General features: G+C 48.6%; 1 protein-coding gene across 2 annotated transcripts; it reads left to right on the plus strand.

Annotated features, from left to right (window-relative positions):
* The first annotated feature begins 4,389 nt into the window (after positions 1 to 4,389).
* Positions 4,390 to 13,162, plus strand: TAB1 (TGF-beta activated kinase 1 (MAP3K7) binding protein 1). Of its 2 annotated transcripts, none has more exons than XM_021554045.2 (11): positions 4,390 to 4,468; positions 5,233 to 5,369; positions 5,561 to 5,714; positions 6,309 to 6,395; positions 6,946 to 7,084; positions 7,566 to 7,679; positions 10,074 to 10,185; positions 10,292 to 10,436; positions 10,808 to 11,030; positions 11,319 to 11,475; positions 12,480 to 13,162. In XM_021554045.2, the coding sequence occupies exons 1-11, from the start codon at positions 4,436 to 4,438 to the stop codon at positions 12,685 to 12,687; spliced, it is 1,509 nt and encodes a 502-aa protein (XP_021409720.1). In that variant the 5' UTR covers positions 4,390 to 4,435; the 3' UTR covers positions 12,688 to 13,162. The 2 variants fall into 2 exon arrangements, with proteins under 2 accessions (XP_021409720.1, XP_021409722.1); XM_021554047.3 differs by having other exon boundaries at positions 12,484 to 12,603.
* The last annotated feature ends 2,107 nt before the right edge of the window (positions 13,163 to 15,269 follow it).

Consider the following 15,269-nt stretch of genomic DNA (forward strand, 5'->3'; position numbering starts at 1 on the left):
TGATTAATCTTTGTTTGGACAAAGATCCTACAGTCACAGCTTTTGGGGTGGATGTTTTGTGAAGATACCAAGCCCACAGAAAGGCAAATATCTGTGTTGGCAACAGGTGGTGTTAAGAACTGGTGAAACAAGATGTTGCCAAAAGCAAGCATTTCAGATGAGTAGGACTCCAACATTACTAGTTTGTTTGTGTTTTCTAATAGTTTGAAATCTCTTTAGTTTTGCTCTCTGGTATTTCACATGCTTATGAGTCATGTTTTGAAGCTTCTCCCTGCAGCCATGACATCTAGAAACAATTCTGTTATAAAGTTGTTTTTTTTTTTTTTTAAAAAAGTTCACATCATCCCAGGACTCAAGGAGATGAAACTCTGTTTAGTGTATCAAAGAGATCAATAAAATTATATGAAACAACTAATTTCCCTCCCTCATAAATCCATCTGCCTAAAACTGTATAAGCTCTGTTTTGCAGAGGTATTTGACTCTCTCTTGGGGGGGATCAGCATACTCTCTTCATTCCCCCTTTCACTGGCAGTAGCTCTCCACATTGGCTCTCCAACTCTCACAGAGGGTGCTGGGGGAAGGAATCTGTTGTTTCCAGCTTTCCTCCCTTAACACTTGTTCTTTTTATTGCCCCATCTTATTTCTCTGCCCTTCCAGCAAGCCTGGAAACAGTGGCCTGTGAAGAAATGAGGAGTATTAGAGAACCTGTAACTGTGGGAAGCATCAAGCTGAAGTTGGTAAAGGTAGATGAGGTGACCTTGGGGTGGAGCTGTGTGAGGCCTCACAAAACCTTCCCCCCACCATCCCTTTCTGTCTGCCGTGGGAGCAGAGCGAGTGTGGCAAGCTGGCTCTGTCAGAGACCCTTCCTGTTTTCCATGTCATCTGCAGGCTTTGCCAAAAATCATGGCTTTCCTTTCTAGCCCCAGCCTCTGTTAGCATCAAAACAGGAAAAAAAAAATATCTCCCTAAACATATCTCACACATCATCAGCAGAGGGAAACGAAATGGTGTGACGACTTCTGCCGGCAGTCTGGTAAATGCTTCCCGGTTTCTGAGCGCCTACAAGAGCAGTGTGCAGGGGCTGCCCCCAGCTCCCTGCTCCCCATGGCACATTGCTCAGCCATGCTGTTCATCTTTCAGCCAGCAGCCAAATAGTGACCATGTTTCTTTCCTCCAGAGAACGCTTCCATTAAACCAGGAAGGCAGCAATACAGCTTGGAACCAGGAATACTCTATGTATTATCCCCAGCGCTGGGGACAGAGAAAATGGGAGAGTAATTACAAAAAGTGAGAGAGGGAAGAATGAGAAATGTGGGAATTCAACATGAGAGGGGAAGCTGTGTATCTGGTAACCACTGAATCATATAATTCATTTACTTGTGCATGAATGGTGAGGTTCAGTGACCAATATTCTGCATTCCTGAGGAGATCTTGGCTGCATGGTAATATGGCACGGCAATTTCTGAGAGAATTTGCAGAAAGCAACAAGCACAAAGAGAGGTTAAAATAAGTTTGATCAATACAGCCAACAGAAACTCAGTGCACTATTTCATTTTCCAAGTGCTGCATAAAGCTTTAAATGAGCAGACATTAATGGAGCAGCTCACCAGCTTCTGTAGCACTTTCCTTTGGAGGACTGTGAAATCCTGGACAAACATGCATTTAATGCTGCAAATGGCCTCGTTTCCTAAATTCTACTATCCACTTTTTTTCCAGGTCAAGCAGTTAATTGACTGACTCAAGGTTAGGGCAGAAGCTCAATGACAGAACCACAGGAGTATCCAGGCAGGATCTGGCACAAATATTTTCACCAAGAAAAAAATGCTTTGTACCAGGTCTGCATTCCAGCACAAACTGCCAGAAAAAAAGGTAAACCCAAATGACAAAAATTAGTAACTATGAGCTGAAGCCAAATATTTAAATTAGGAACAGGGCACATTTTTAACTGCAAGAGGCAAGAAGCCATTGTACAAACAAGGAAAGAGGCAGATTTTCTATCTTGTATCTTTAGGAAAGTTGTTTTTCTTTCTCATTGACTTCACATTCTGCCTTATTGCACTCTCACACAGACTCTGCTCTTGTTAGTTTCAAAAGGATTCACTTATGGATAGAAGAAGACAGAAATGACTCCTAAATTCCCAGCCCTGCAATGCAATACATGCTGACAGTCTCTAGGCACACCCAAAGCCTTGCTGATTTCAGTGTCGCTCTGAGCAAGGACGGAGTCTGACTGTGCTCATCAAGGTGCATGACTGCAACCTTCAGTGGCATTAAATAACCATAAGCTGCTGCTGCAATGCTGAAAAAGTGTCATCCTGTTTTAAAGCAAAGACACTTGCCTGTAGCTTTTTAATGACATGAACAATGCTGTGCTATGCGTTTTTCTGCAGGACCGGGAATTCTTCTTTTGATACTGGCAAGAAAACAAATCTTTGTCAGTACTAAATCTGTCCATCCTTATAATACAGATTTCAGACCTATTCCTATAATTATTTGTAGTTATTCACAGCTTTACCCACAAGAATACTCTGAATTACATCACTGAGACCAAGCTTATACAGAAGCCTAAAACTGAGGAAACTTGTTTGTAAACCCAGGTTCTAAATCTAGCATTTTCTTCTATGTTTGCATAATAGAAGCTTTTAAAAAAGTAATTCTGCCTGTGTACCTAATTCTGGTTGAATGTCTCTATGTTTGTGAGCCTTGCATGAAGGGGAAGGACCTGTAATCTTTGTATATTTTGAAGAAAGAAATGTAGCAAAACAGTAGACAGAGGATTTACAGGAAAGGAAGCTGGAATCCTCTGGCAAAAACCCCTGCAGCAAAAGCCATCAGTCCATAGAATGAGGTTAATTAACTGGCAATTATTTCTGAAGTGCATCTGAATCGAATATATCTGCCACAAAGATGTTATTATAAGTGTATCAAGCTACTGCTGGATGTCAAGACTATTTCACACCCCCACCCTCACCACAACTGCGCTGCTGCCCATGACTGAAACTGCACGTCTCTCATGCTGGAGCCCCTGCAGCCACAATACACACAGAGAAACACACAGCCCTTGCTCCCACAGCCTGACTGCTGGCCATCACTCACATTAAGATACACCATTCAAGCTCCTGGAGGGCTCTTCTGATGACTTATAATATTGAGAAAGCAGTGAGATGAAATCTTGTGTCTTCCATCCTCCTCCAGCTGAGCTGATTCTATGGAAACAGCCTATGTCTGCCAATAAAGGATCTTAAATAAGAGCAAAATCAGTGCTCTCTGATTTTGTCTGTATTGCTCAAGCAGGCACACAAGTGATTTTACTGTTGTGCCTGACTCTAGACTAGCAAGAATGGCTCCAAACTGCGGTGAGGATTGAGAGCCACTTATTATCTGTCCTAGACACCTTCCTACCGCTTCCCTGAGGACATGGTCCAAGTACATCCTTGTTATGGCCTGCAAAAGAGAGAGGGAAAGGGCAGGACACAGACTGCAAGCTCAGACACATGGATGCCATGCATGTGGTGCCTATGGAACAGGGTGCAGCTGAGAGCTGATACCTGGGATGAGTCTTCCCTAGAGGTTGCTTGGAACATGATGCACTACTAAGAAAACTATTTCAACACCAGGGTGACCCCACTTCACAGGATTCAGGATTCACAGTACCAATTGCACCTCAAGGACTGTGTTCAGTTTTGGACCCCTCACTTTAAAAAGGATATTGAGATGCTGTAACAGGTCCAGCAAAGGGCAACAAGGCTTGTGAAAGATGTAGAGAACATATCCTATGTGGAACAGCTAAGGGAGCTGTTTTTGGTTTTGCTTTTTTTTGGTTTTTTGTTTTGTTTTGTTTTTGTTTTTAATCTAAAGAGGAGGCTAAGAAGAGACCTCATTGCTCTCTACAACACATGAAAAGAGCTTACAGTGAGGTCGGGGCTGGTCTCCTGTGCCTGCAGAGAGAGAACTAGAGGAAATGGTCTGAAGCTGAGACGGGAGATGTTTTCCCCCACTGTAATGGTGGTCAGGCGTTGGAATAGGCTGGTGATGGGGGCGTTCCCATCCCTGGGGGTGTTCAAGCAGCACCTGGATCTGGCGCTGGGTGACGTGGCTGAGGGCTTACAGTGGCAGTGCTGGGCGGACACACGGACTGGACGGCATCAGACGTCTCTTCCACCCCTGATGATCCCATGATTATATGACCCTACAACCCTGCTCCTCTTTCCTCCTCCTGCACACACACACGCTGCCAGTGGCGGCCAACAGGTGTTTGTTCCTGACACGCCTGCAGGCCGCGGGTAAAGCTGGAGGCGCACCCGCCCGGAGCAGCGGGCAGGTGCGCAGGGCACCGCGGCCGTCGCGGGCCGGCCGCGCCCCTCCCGCGGGGCGGGGCCGCAGCGGGCCGGGCCGGGCGGCGGGGCGGGCGGCAGGCGGCCGCTCCCGCTGCAAGATGGCGGCGCAGAGGAGGAGCCTGCTGCAGAGCGTGAGTGGCATCTTCCCCCCCTCCGGGCACACGCACCCCCCAGGTGGGTGCGAGGCAGTCCGCGGGCCTCCTCCTCACCCGCTCCCCGCGCCGCCGTGCGGGAAGCGGGAGGTTCCCCCGCCGTGGGGCGGTGGGTGCTGCTCCCCCGCCCCCGGCGCCGCCTCAGTCAGGGGTCGCGGGCGCGGGGCCCCGCGCGGCCCGCCGCCCGCAGGCGGCGCCGGCCGCTCCGCGGCGCACGGCGGGCCGCGGGGGCCGTGCGGTGCCGCGGGGTCGGGGTGCCCCGCTGTGGGAGGGGGCAGCTGGCTTCTGCAGGCCCGGCTGGAGATGGCGGCCCCAGGGATGTCTCTAATTGCTGGCTGCAGCGCCATGTCCCGGTCCCTTGTCCTGGTTGAGTAGTCCTGGGAGAATCCAGAGCTTTCCCCGCACTCCCGTGCCAGGAGTGCGTGAGGATCTGATTCACCATAGGAATATCTAAGCTAGTGCTGTGCTGTGCTCTATGGAGTGCAAAAGTTGCGTGCAAATTTCTCATCTGGTTTCTTGTTAACGAGAGCCAGAGTACAGCCAGAGCTCAGCTTCAGAGGGAAGGGATGTGGTAAGTGATGCTGTTCTGCAGCAGGGAAATGTGGAGTTATTGGCTGTGCTATTAGTTAGCAAAGGGAGAAGGGTTGAGAAGAGGGTGTGAGTGGATTGGTGACCTGTACTGGACTACCATCTTCAGTCCAACCTGCTTGGGGTTTACACGGTCTCTTTCCTCTTCCTGCTAGGAACAACAGCCCAGCTGGACGGATGACTTGCCATCCTGCCATCTCTCTGGGGTGGGCTCAGCTCCAAACCGTTCCTACAGTGCAGATGGCAAGGGGACAGAGGGTCACCCCTTGGAAGATAACTGGTTAAAATTCAGGTAAGTGGGTTGCACCTGGGACACTGACTCCTGCTGGCACAAGTGCAGGTAGAAGAGGTATTTAATTTGTCACACGGGGCATGGAAGAAGAGGGTGGGGCCTGAGCATGCAAGAGGTGTCTACGGGAATTTGCTACTTGTATCTGTGTCTTACAGAGATCTGTGACCTCTTTGCTTCTGCCCTCTTGGCAGGAGTGAGAACAACTGCTACCTCTATGGTGTCTTCAATGGTTATGATGGCAACCGAGTCACCAACTTCGTGGGTCAGAGGCTCTCTGCAGAATTGCTGCTGGGCCAGCTCCATGCAGATCACAGCGATGCTGACGTGCGTCGAGTTCTGCTGCAGGTAAAAAAGTTTTGAGTGGGAGCAGCTCCTGCTTCTTGCATTACCCTCCTCCTCTTTGCCATCAGGGGAGCAGCATCTGGTTTCTGTGGGGGCTGGAAACATCTGGTGGTTGCAGTTGCACTCATCCTGAGCATCTGTAGTGCTTTGTTTCATTCCTGCCTCATCCCATCTGTCCCCTGGCTCTGTCAGCACAGTGCTGAGAGCTCTCCAGGAAGCTGCAGCCAGTCTTCCCTGGACATGTAGGAACAAGTCAGCCTGTGAAGGAGAGAAGTTAATGTGTGGGGAGATGGATTTGTGAGTGCGCTTTCTTGAGTGACAGGATCAACACACAAGATCAGATAGGTCTCTGACATTGCTGTGAATGTAATTTTTATGGTGTTGTCTTCTGTTTTGAGTTGTTGCAAATTGTTTTTACAAGCTGTTAACTAGTTGTGCTGAAACAATTGTGTTTCAATATGCTGTAGTGGTCCTTGAAAGTCTGTATGTACAGTGATCATCCACTCTTATGAGCTGTTCTTAGAGAGGTGAGGATGAGTAGCCCCAAGTCTGTAGGCATTGGATAAGTGCTTTGTTTCTCTTTATGGCTTTTTTTAGGCTTTTGATGTGGTGGAAAGAAGTTTCCTGGAGTCCATTGATGATGCCTTAGCAGAGAAGGCCAGCCTGCAGTCTCAGCTACCAGAGGTAATGTGACCCTAAGAACAGAGCTTGCTGGAGGTCCCACCTTCCAGCTTGCTGGGTGAGGTTTGGGCATATTAGTTTGATCCAAGGGAGGCTGTAAGTGAAAGTTCTCTGTGGTTCTCTTCTGGAAGCTTGCATGAAGGTGAAGCAAGTGCCTTGGTCTAATCCCTGGAGTTCCCACTGTTTGTACTGGCACTGCTTAGACCTGACATTGGTTATCTGAGTAAGGAACTGAGTGTATCACAGACAGGAGTTTGGCCTGTAACGTGTGGCTCTTCCAGGACAAAGCCATGCAGATGAGAGGAAAGACCTCAAATTTGCATGGTGTCTGGGCAAGTATGGGCTCTGTTGTTCAAGTGTATTGGACTGTCCTCTGCAGAATTATGTCAAAGCTGTGTCATTCACTAGGATTGAACAGAAAATTTTATGTCTTGTACAGGCATGACACAAGGCTAAGGCATGTCGAGTATCCTCCCTGCAGAATTTTTATTCCAGCTGTGATTTCTGTGTTGTGGACTGTGTGTTTAAGCTTCCCCCTCATTTTGGCTACCAGGGTGTCCCTCACCACCAGCTCCCTTCTCAGTACCAGAAGATTGTGGAGAGATTGAAGGTTGTAGAGCAGGAGATCTCTGGAGGAGCCATGGCTATTGTGGCTGTTGTTCTCAACAACAAACTCTACATCGCCAATGTGGGTGAGTTGGTTTTTGTCAGTGGCTCAGTATCAGCATTCCTGAGGATGGCAGGAGTTCTAGGAAGTAAAAGACATTTGAATGTGGGGGACAGTTTCTTTGGTCTGTGGCCAAGCAGCAATATGCTTGCTGCTTACACAAGCACTTGAAATCAGCCTGGTTCTTCATCTCTGCAGATGCCAGTTGATGTGGTGTGTATAGCCAAAAAATGGAGGGAACACAAGTTGAGAGGAGTAGTACAGGTTCACTGTGAAATATAGAACTTTCTTGGGAGGTAGCAGCTCAGGTCTGGATGGAGAGCTGCCTAGCAGGCCTGTACTATGATGCTAGCAAGGCTGCTTTTTGGAGATCATGATGAGACAGTACATGAGCCTTTCTCTTCTCTTCTGTCTCTATTCCTGTCTCTGTTCCTTTTCCCTTTGGATATGTTCTCCCTGTTAACGGCACAGCTATCCGGTGCCTCATCTCGCTGCTCCCACTGCAGGTACCAATCGGGCACTGCTATGCAAGTCCACGGTGGATGGGCTGCAGGTGACTCAGCTCAATGTGGACCATACGACAGAGAATGAAGATGAACTTTTTCGCTTCTCTCAGCTGGGTGAGTATTTGGGTTTCATGTTCTTAGCTGAGAGCATCGCATGACTGTTTATCTGGAGCACCAAGAATGACTGAAGCCATAGGAACAATAAGTAACTACAAAAGAAGCTTACTATGTTTTCAGATTACAAGTTCAGTGCCTTCTTTTGGTGCCTTTCTAGCCATTCTGGGACTACAGGGTGAGTAAGCTCATCTCGCTGACCCAGCAGAAAACTATGCTTTTGTTTCAAGTTTTGAGTGTTAGTTTTGTGTCCAGCTGCCAAAGTGGCATTGATTTGCCCTCCAGCTGTTGCTGCAGTCAGTAGGAAGGCAGAAGTGAAGCACAGAGCCAGAGGGTAGAAGTAAAGCAGACAATGTATGATGACTCCTGTGGAGGCAAGCCACAGTTATGCTGCTTTAAGTTCTGTATTATGGCTCACCCTTAAGATGGTACATTTCAATTTGCCTTTGTACAAGCTGCTGCTGAAAAAAAGCAGCTTCACTTCAGACAGAGCCAGGCCGAGCACTGGCATTTACTTCTCTCACATCAGTAACTACAGAACTCTTAATGCTGACATTTTGCTTTAGGCAATTTCTCTTTTCCTTTACAGTGTTTGACATGTTTGCTTTCTTGGTCTAGAGCTAACCCAGACCACTTGTGTGATTGTCAGTACCAAATTCTTCTTATTGAGATACTTGGGTCCTATACTTTTTATTTAGGTAGATCTAAGGTGGCATTCTTCATTAGATTCACCTAGCAGGTATATGCTTATTGGATGAGGTTGTTGATGTGGTAATTTCTGCTACTAGGTCTTGTTTTATTCTATTTCTCTTTCATTCCCACTTCTGCTGTGAAACAGAACACTGAATACAAGAATGCGGGGAAAGAGACTTTTTGAATGTTTTTACTACCAAAAATGCAGTATTTAGCTGCAGTCCATAGGAGAGCAGGGATCTGTTAGATGTACCAACCTTAACTTGGCGCAGCACTGGTGCTCCTCTCTGCTAGTCCCAGTGGAAGGAAGATCCTGTGGAACAAGACAGTGTGCAGAGGCTGTTTTGGGGGCCCAAGGGAGGTTGTTTTTGGGCTAGGTTGAAGCACAGTGATAAGATGTAGTGGGGATAATATTTGTCATGATGGTGCCTGTGCCATCCCTGCCTTAGGGGAGAGGTCTTGTGATTTTGTGGTTCTTCAGCTGGCACATCACAGCTTGTTCAGTACCCTGGGAGAGTTGCTGTGGTTTAGACATGACTTCTCTTGGCGTCCTGTGAGCCTCCCTGTGTTTGTGTCTGTCAGTGGCATGTACCTCCCTGCCAGGAGCTGGCAAATGAGCCAGGCCGTGTTGATGAGTCAGCTGTGGTCCGCAGCAGATGGAGGACTTGTGTCCTACTGCTGGGGTAGGTGTGGAGCCATCTGTGCAGCAAGGCTTGGCTTGACTCAAAGGGAGAATTTCAGCTGGACCCTTGCCTTCACCTTGTACTGAGGACAGTAATCCCCAGATAAAATCTCAGTGTTTTCCAGCTGATAGCTCTAGGTATAATGAGGAAAGGGAGCTTGCCAGAACAGACCAGGTAAGTGGATCATCTGCTCCAAGTCCTGCCTCAAACAGTAGCAGCACTCAGATGGTCCCTGTTAGAACCTTCTTCCAGATGAAATTACTTCCAAAGCCCTATATCACCATATTTATTTAAATAAATAAATATTTGCTTGATCATTGTTCTTATTTTAGGAGTAGCCCACATCAATTTGAGCACTTCAGCAAAATCAGTGCCTCTTGTAGATAGTTCTCCTTTTCTCGGAATCACAGCATGGGTAAGGTTGGAAAGGACCACAGTGGGTCATCTGGTATAAGCTCCTGCTCAAGGAGGGTCATCCCTGAGCATTTGTACAGATTCTTGACTATCTTCAGTGAGGGAGACTCCACAGCCTCTCTCTGCAGTCTCATGTATTAGTGGAATTGCCATGGGGAGCTTAGGAGCAGGGGTCAGTTACAGGTGGAAGAAAAAGCAGAATCCTTCACATGCATTTTCCTCATTCCTGCCTTCGCCTCTCATCATGCAGTCCAGAGCTGGCAGACACAGATATTCCCCTGCCTTTTTGGCAAATGCCTGTGCAGCCAGGCCAGCTGCTGCTGGTGGCTTTGGAGCAGGATGTGGACTGTCTCAGGGCCAGCTGTTGCATTCGGAGTATGCCTGTTGGGCTGTGTGTGTCTCCCTCCTCCTTCCCAGCTTGGAACTAATGAAAAAGTGTCCCTTCAAACACAGATATTCCTTTTCTCCCTGTTTAGCTCCTGATCATTCTGCAGTGTCTCGTTTTGTCTTACAGTTCTATGTAACTGTGGATATTTCTTTTCTCAGAGGAAGTTCTGCAAGTTTCACAAAGTTAATTAAGCATTTTTGGTTTTCAATCTGACAGGCTTGGATGCAGGGAAAATAAAACAAGTGGGAACTATTCGTGGGCAGGAAAGCACTCGGCGCATTGGAGATTACAAAGTCAAGTACGGCTATACTGATATTGAACTACTCAGGTCAGAAAAACTCAACTGTGGGGTTTCAAGCCCTCCTTTTGGTCATGATCACTCCATTCTCACCTACTATGTCACCATTAAATGCTAAATTACTGTCTCTTTCCAGTGCTGCTAAATCTAAGCCCATCATAGCAGAGCCTGAAATCCACGGAGGGCATTCACTGGATGGGGTGACGGGCTTCTTGGTGCTCATGTCCGAAGGGCTCTACAAAGCGCTGGAGGCAGCTCATGGGCCTGGGCAGGCCAACCAGGTGAGCTACTCACAAAGGAAACATTCCCGTGGGTATTGACTCACTCCAGCAGTGTCAGCTGCTCTCATACAGGCTGGCTTCCTCATCTGTGCTGTCACTGCTGGCTGAGCTGAGTGCCTGTGCCACCTCATTCCAGTATAATAATAAGGGAGTTGCTTTGCCAAGCTAGTTCTTCTAGGCAGCTGCCTGTCCCTTAGGAGTAGCCATTAAAGGGAGTGGGAGGACTCAAGACACAAAGGCGCGTTATCAGCAGGTACGTATCACAGTCAGATGAGTTGCCATAAAAACTTAGATCAGATGGTAGGAAAGGTTTCCTCCAAAATCTCCTAGAAATGTTTGGTGATTTTTTTTTTTTCCCCTTCTCTGCTCAGGAAATTGCAGCCATGATAGCCACAGAGTTTGCCAAGCAGACGTCACTGGATGCTGTGGCACAAGCAGTGGTGGACCGGGTTAAGCGCATTCACTGTGACACTTTTGCCAGTGGTGGGGAGCGGTCCAAGTTCTGTCCCCGTCACGAAGACATGACACTGCTTGTGAGGAATTTTGGGTACCCTCTGGGTGAGATGAGCCAGCCCACGCTGACACCAACACAAGGTGTGTTGGGGAGAGAATGAAACAAAATGGGGTGAGGAAGATAAGATCTCTTGATTGATCCAGCACTCACCTCACACTAGGAGAGGAGGTAGTTGGTGTAGAAGGAATTTTCTTATTAAACAAGATTATTGGCTTTTGAGATATGGAATCTGTGACAGTTTGACAGGATACATTTACAGCATCAAGGGCACTTTGATACAAATTCTTGGGGTGTTTTGCTACTGTGCTGCACCCCCAGTTGCTCATGTCTGAACTGCATTTTATAACTTCTGTTTTGTCCCTTCTTAGGAGGCCGTGTCTACCCAGTCTCTGTGCCATATTCCAGCTCCCAGAGCACAAGCAAGACAAGTGTCACGCTGTCTCTTGTCATGCCTTCTCAAGGCCAGATGGTCAATGGTGCCCACAGCAGCTCAACTCTGGATGAAGCCACTCCCACCCTCACTAAGTAAAGTCCTGCTCTTGCTACTCAGGGTTTTTCCTGCATCTCACGCTGTATGAAGTAGTTGAAAAGCAGAGACAGCTGTCAATTGCGTGTCAGTCAGTCCCTTATCTGGAGTGTGCTCCCCCCACTACAGTATTGACAGCCAGCATAATGTGTTAGCTGGAAAGTGATTGTGTGAGGGGTGGGAATGAGTGAAGCAACAGCTCTGAAGCCAGCTCAGGCAACATGCCTTGGGATCAGCATCTGCTGCTGTTTGTGGAGGGCATTCTGGCAGTGAGCAGCCCTTCTCTTTGGACCTCTTGTGCCAAGTGTGTTGGGTGCTGTGCACAGAGGGAGTGTGGGTGTCCTTCACTGCAGCAAGGAAGAGGGATTATGCAGGTCACCTGTAAGGCTCTTGTAGAGCCTGCACTGCTGAAGTAGATTTGCTTACAGGCACAGCCAAGGGGAAAAAAAATTGATAAAGGTTAGAATTGGGTCCTCTTTGGATCCACTTTGCAAGGTCTTACTAGTTAGTGGCTGTGGTTTAGGTTGAGCCCTTGGCACAGCATGGTGTGTACACACTGCGCAGTGAAGAAGCGCTGTGAGTATTGTGCTCTGTAGCTCCAGAAACAATGAGGCTGACGCACTAGAGCTGCTTTGGCTGCAGCACAGGTCATGCAAGAATAGCTTTCCTCGCTGCCAGACTCTTCCCGTAACGCTCGTACTGTTCTGGGTATGGGGAGGCCAGCAGAGTGCATGCCTCTGCGTGGTTTTTTCTGCTTCCTCTCTGTTCCTCAGATGCCTGGTTGTACTTAAGGCCTTCCAGTTAATACAAATCAGATACCTTTGGTGTTTGTCAATTCCAGTCAGTTCTCAACACTTCAAGTGCTCTCATAGAGCAAGTGACTGCAACTTTTTACCTGTCTTGATCTGTGGAGAAACTGGTGCTTCTTCTGGTGCTTTTCTTGTCCAGTGCATCAGGTGGAGTAGAATAAAGATGCTTATGTTCTCTCTTTTTCCCTCCTTAGCCAGAGCCCAACTGTGACGCTGCAGTCGACCAATACTCACACACAGAGCAGCAGCTCGAGTTCAGATGGAGGTCTCTTCCGCTCCCGACCCACCCACTCACTCCAGCCAGATGAGGATGGGCGTGTGGAGCCCTACGTGGATTTTGCAGAGTTTTACCGGCTTTGGAACATGGACCATGGCGAGCAGGGAGCACTGACTGTGTCCTAACTCGTGTCTGCCTCCTGCAGACACCTTGTGCTCATCTGTGTGAGCAAAGACTGAGGCAAGGGTGAGAGTGTTCCACTGAGGGCTGCATTCTGCCCAGAGCTAAGTCCTATCCAGGATGTGCTGCACACTGAGCAGGAGATCTTGTGCACTACACACTTGTTGCCTGTGCCATGCTCCCAATCCTGCCCAGTCCTGGGAAGCCCTGTGAATAGGGGAAGGGGTCTTGAATGCAGCCCTCACTGCAGGTTTTTGCAAATAAAGGTGTGGAGAGGGCTCCTTGTGGATCCTGCAGGAGTCGGGCCCATACGAAGGCTGTGTGTGTGTGTGTAGGTGTACACGTGTGTGCCTGCGTGTGTGTGTGTGCTGTCATAATGTTTCCACAACTCAATTCATAATGCTGTGATTCCAGTGTTCAACTCCATAGAAGATACCTCTATTTTGCAGAATAAATAACTTATAGCTACAGTCATTGGCACCCATGTGGCTTGCTCTCTTCCTTATAATGTCATGTGTGGGTGTGACAGCTCCTCCTGGTGAAACCTTCTGTTCCTCCTGAGCAGAAGCTTGCACCTTGCAGGAAGAAAGCTGCTGAAAAAGGGGCCTGAAGCCTTGCAGGTGACTTAAAAGCATAAGCTCTTTGTTTACTTACTTGCTGAGCTTTTGCACTGAAATATGGCTTAGAGTAAAACCATAAATACAGGTTGTTTTTTGTAGATAAAATGCATGTTTTTTCCTTTAATGTAGGCCATCTGGAAAGGTGTAGAGGGCAGGTGGAGTTTGTAATGAAGTTCCTCTGTACAGGCACCTGGTGGTGCACAGCTGGAAGTCAGAGCTCTCGTGGCGTCTTGAAGATGCAGACGTGCACCCTTGTGTCAGAGCGGGGAGGTGTGTAGTGACGAGAGGAGGGGTCCTGCTGCCTGCACACTGGCGTGAGCCCAGGCCTAGACTTGCTAGCCGAGGTGTCGGGATCATGGCAATCCTCTTCAGTTCAGATTTCTGACGGCAGGCGGCAAGAGAGGCTCTTCCCTCCCGGCTCCAGCCATCTCAAGCCTCCCTCGCTCCCTTCGAGCCTTTCCCCAGCAAACACGGGAGGGCTCGGGGACGACCCGCAGCACCTGGTGCCTATGGGGCATTGCGATAAGGAGAGGGCTGGAGGGGATCAGAGGAGAAGGGACAAGAGGCAGAACGGGCCGGGGTTCTTTCCTGCGTTTATATTTGCATCCAAGCTTGTCACTTTAGGAAGAAGGGGAATGAGAGGGGATTAGGATGATGCAGCGCAGGATGCTGTAATTAAGGCCAGTGTGTAGCCAAGTCCTGATGTATGGTGTGCAGGTTTGAGGCACTTGTGGCATGCCACCCTGGAAGGTAGGAGAGGAGGATTTATCCCTTTGGATAAATTAAGTAGCACTGAGTACCCAGAGGCAAGACCTGAGTTCACTGAGAAATATGTGGGTAGGGTCAGAGCGGTGAGAAATGCCGGTTTTCTGGGAAGGCACAGCAAGGAGCCCTGGTGGGTGGGTGGGTGCGTGGCTCTCTGCCTGTGCCTCCTCCGGGTCCCGTTGCACGGCTTTGCCCTGCAGGGTCCGTGTGCTGCCGGACTACCTGCAGAAGCTTGCGTTTCCCTGCCCCCTGTAGTTCCCGGGAAGAATGGGTGTGCTGAGCGTGCCAGCGCAGGCACCTCCTGTCGAGACTCTTCCAGCCCTGCCAGGGGGGTGATGTTCAGTGGCGTGGAGGCAAAGGCAGCAGAGTTGCAGCAGGTTTGGTGACTTGTCCCCAAGGCCGAATATCACAGGGGCTGGCAGTCCCTCAACCCTGTCCCCTGCCCTTGCCTCTGCCCTGCAAGGAGCAGAGAGTTCAGGTATCTGTGCCCAGCCTGGCCTTGCTGTTCTGGGCTGCTCCAAAATGTCATTTGACCTGGGGGTCCTATCCTCCAGATGGTTGTGTGGCTATTTGACAGGATAGTGTGATCCTGGATTAAAATGGAGTTGAAAAGGTTTTGTCCTATTCTATGTTCCCTAACCTGGCACAGATCTCAATAGCTGTATAAACAAGTTTTTCTTGCTTATTCCCCCATGCCATTATCTCTGGTATTTGTGAACTTATACCGAGAACTGTTCCAATGGGAAATATTCCAGCAAGTGGATGCTCCAGATAAAAGTTTAAGAATTGCCAACACACTTACATAAAGCAGATCATGCAAAACAAACTGATCCTTAGGCATCATTACCAGTTTAGGAAGTACAAAAAAGTAAAGTGGGTAAGAGCAGATGGATCACCTAAGCTGTGCCTGTACAGCCACTGGGAACAAGATGAGGAAGGTAGGTTTTCTGTGCATGCTCTTTGAGCCATGGCTTAGGAGTCCAGGTCAAAGGAACAGACTGAACATTGTGTACATGGGCAAGAGGCTCATGAGCCAATAGCAGTATTTAATATTGTCCCCAGGGAGCGAGGGGAAGATGCAGGTTGTAACAACAGTGGAAAAACCTCCTATCCCCTGTCCCTTTAAAATGAAGGAGTGGCTGGAAGAGGACAGACCCAGAGTGATCTCTAGAAACAAGAGCAGGGGCTTTTTTGCATTGCAG

Source organism: Lonchura striata, chromosome 5, assembly GCF_046129695.1.
Source record: "Lonchura striata isolate bLonStr1 chromosome 5, bLonStr1.mat, whole genome shotgun sequence".
Taxonomy (NCBI): Eukaryota; Metazoa; Chordata; class Aves; order Passeriformes; family Estrildidae; genus Lonchura; species Lonchura striata.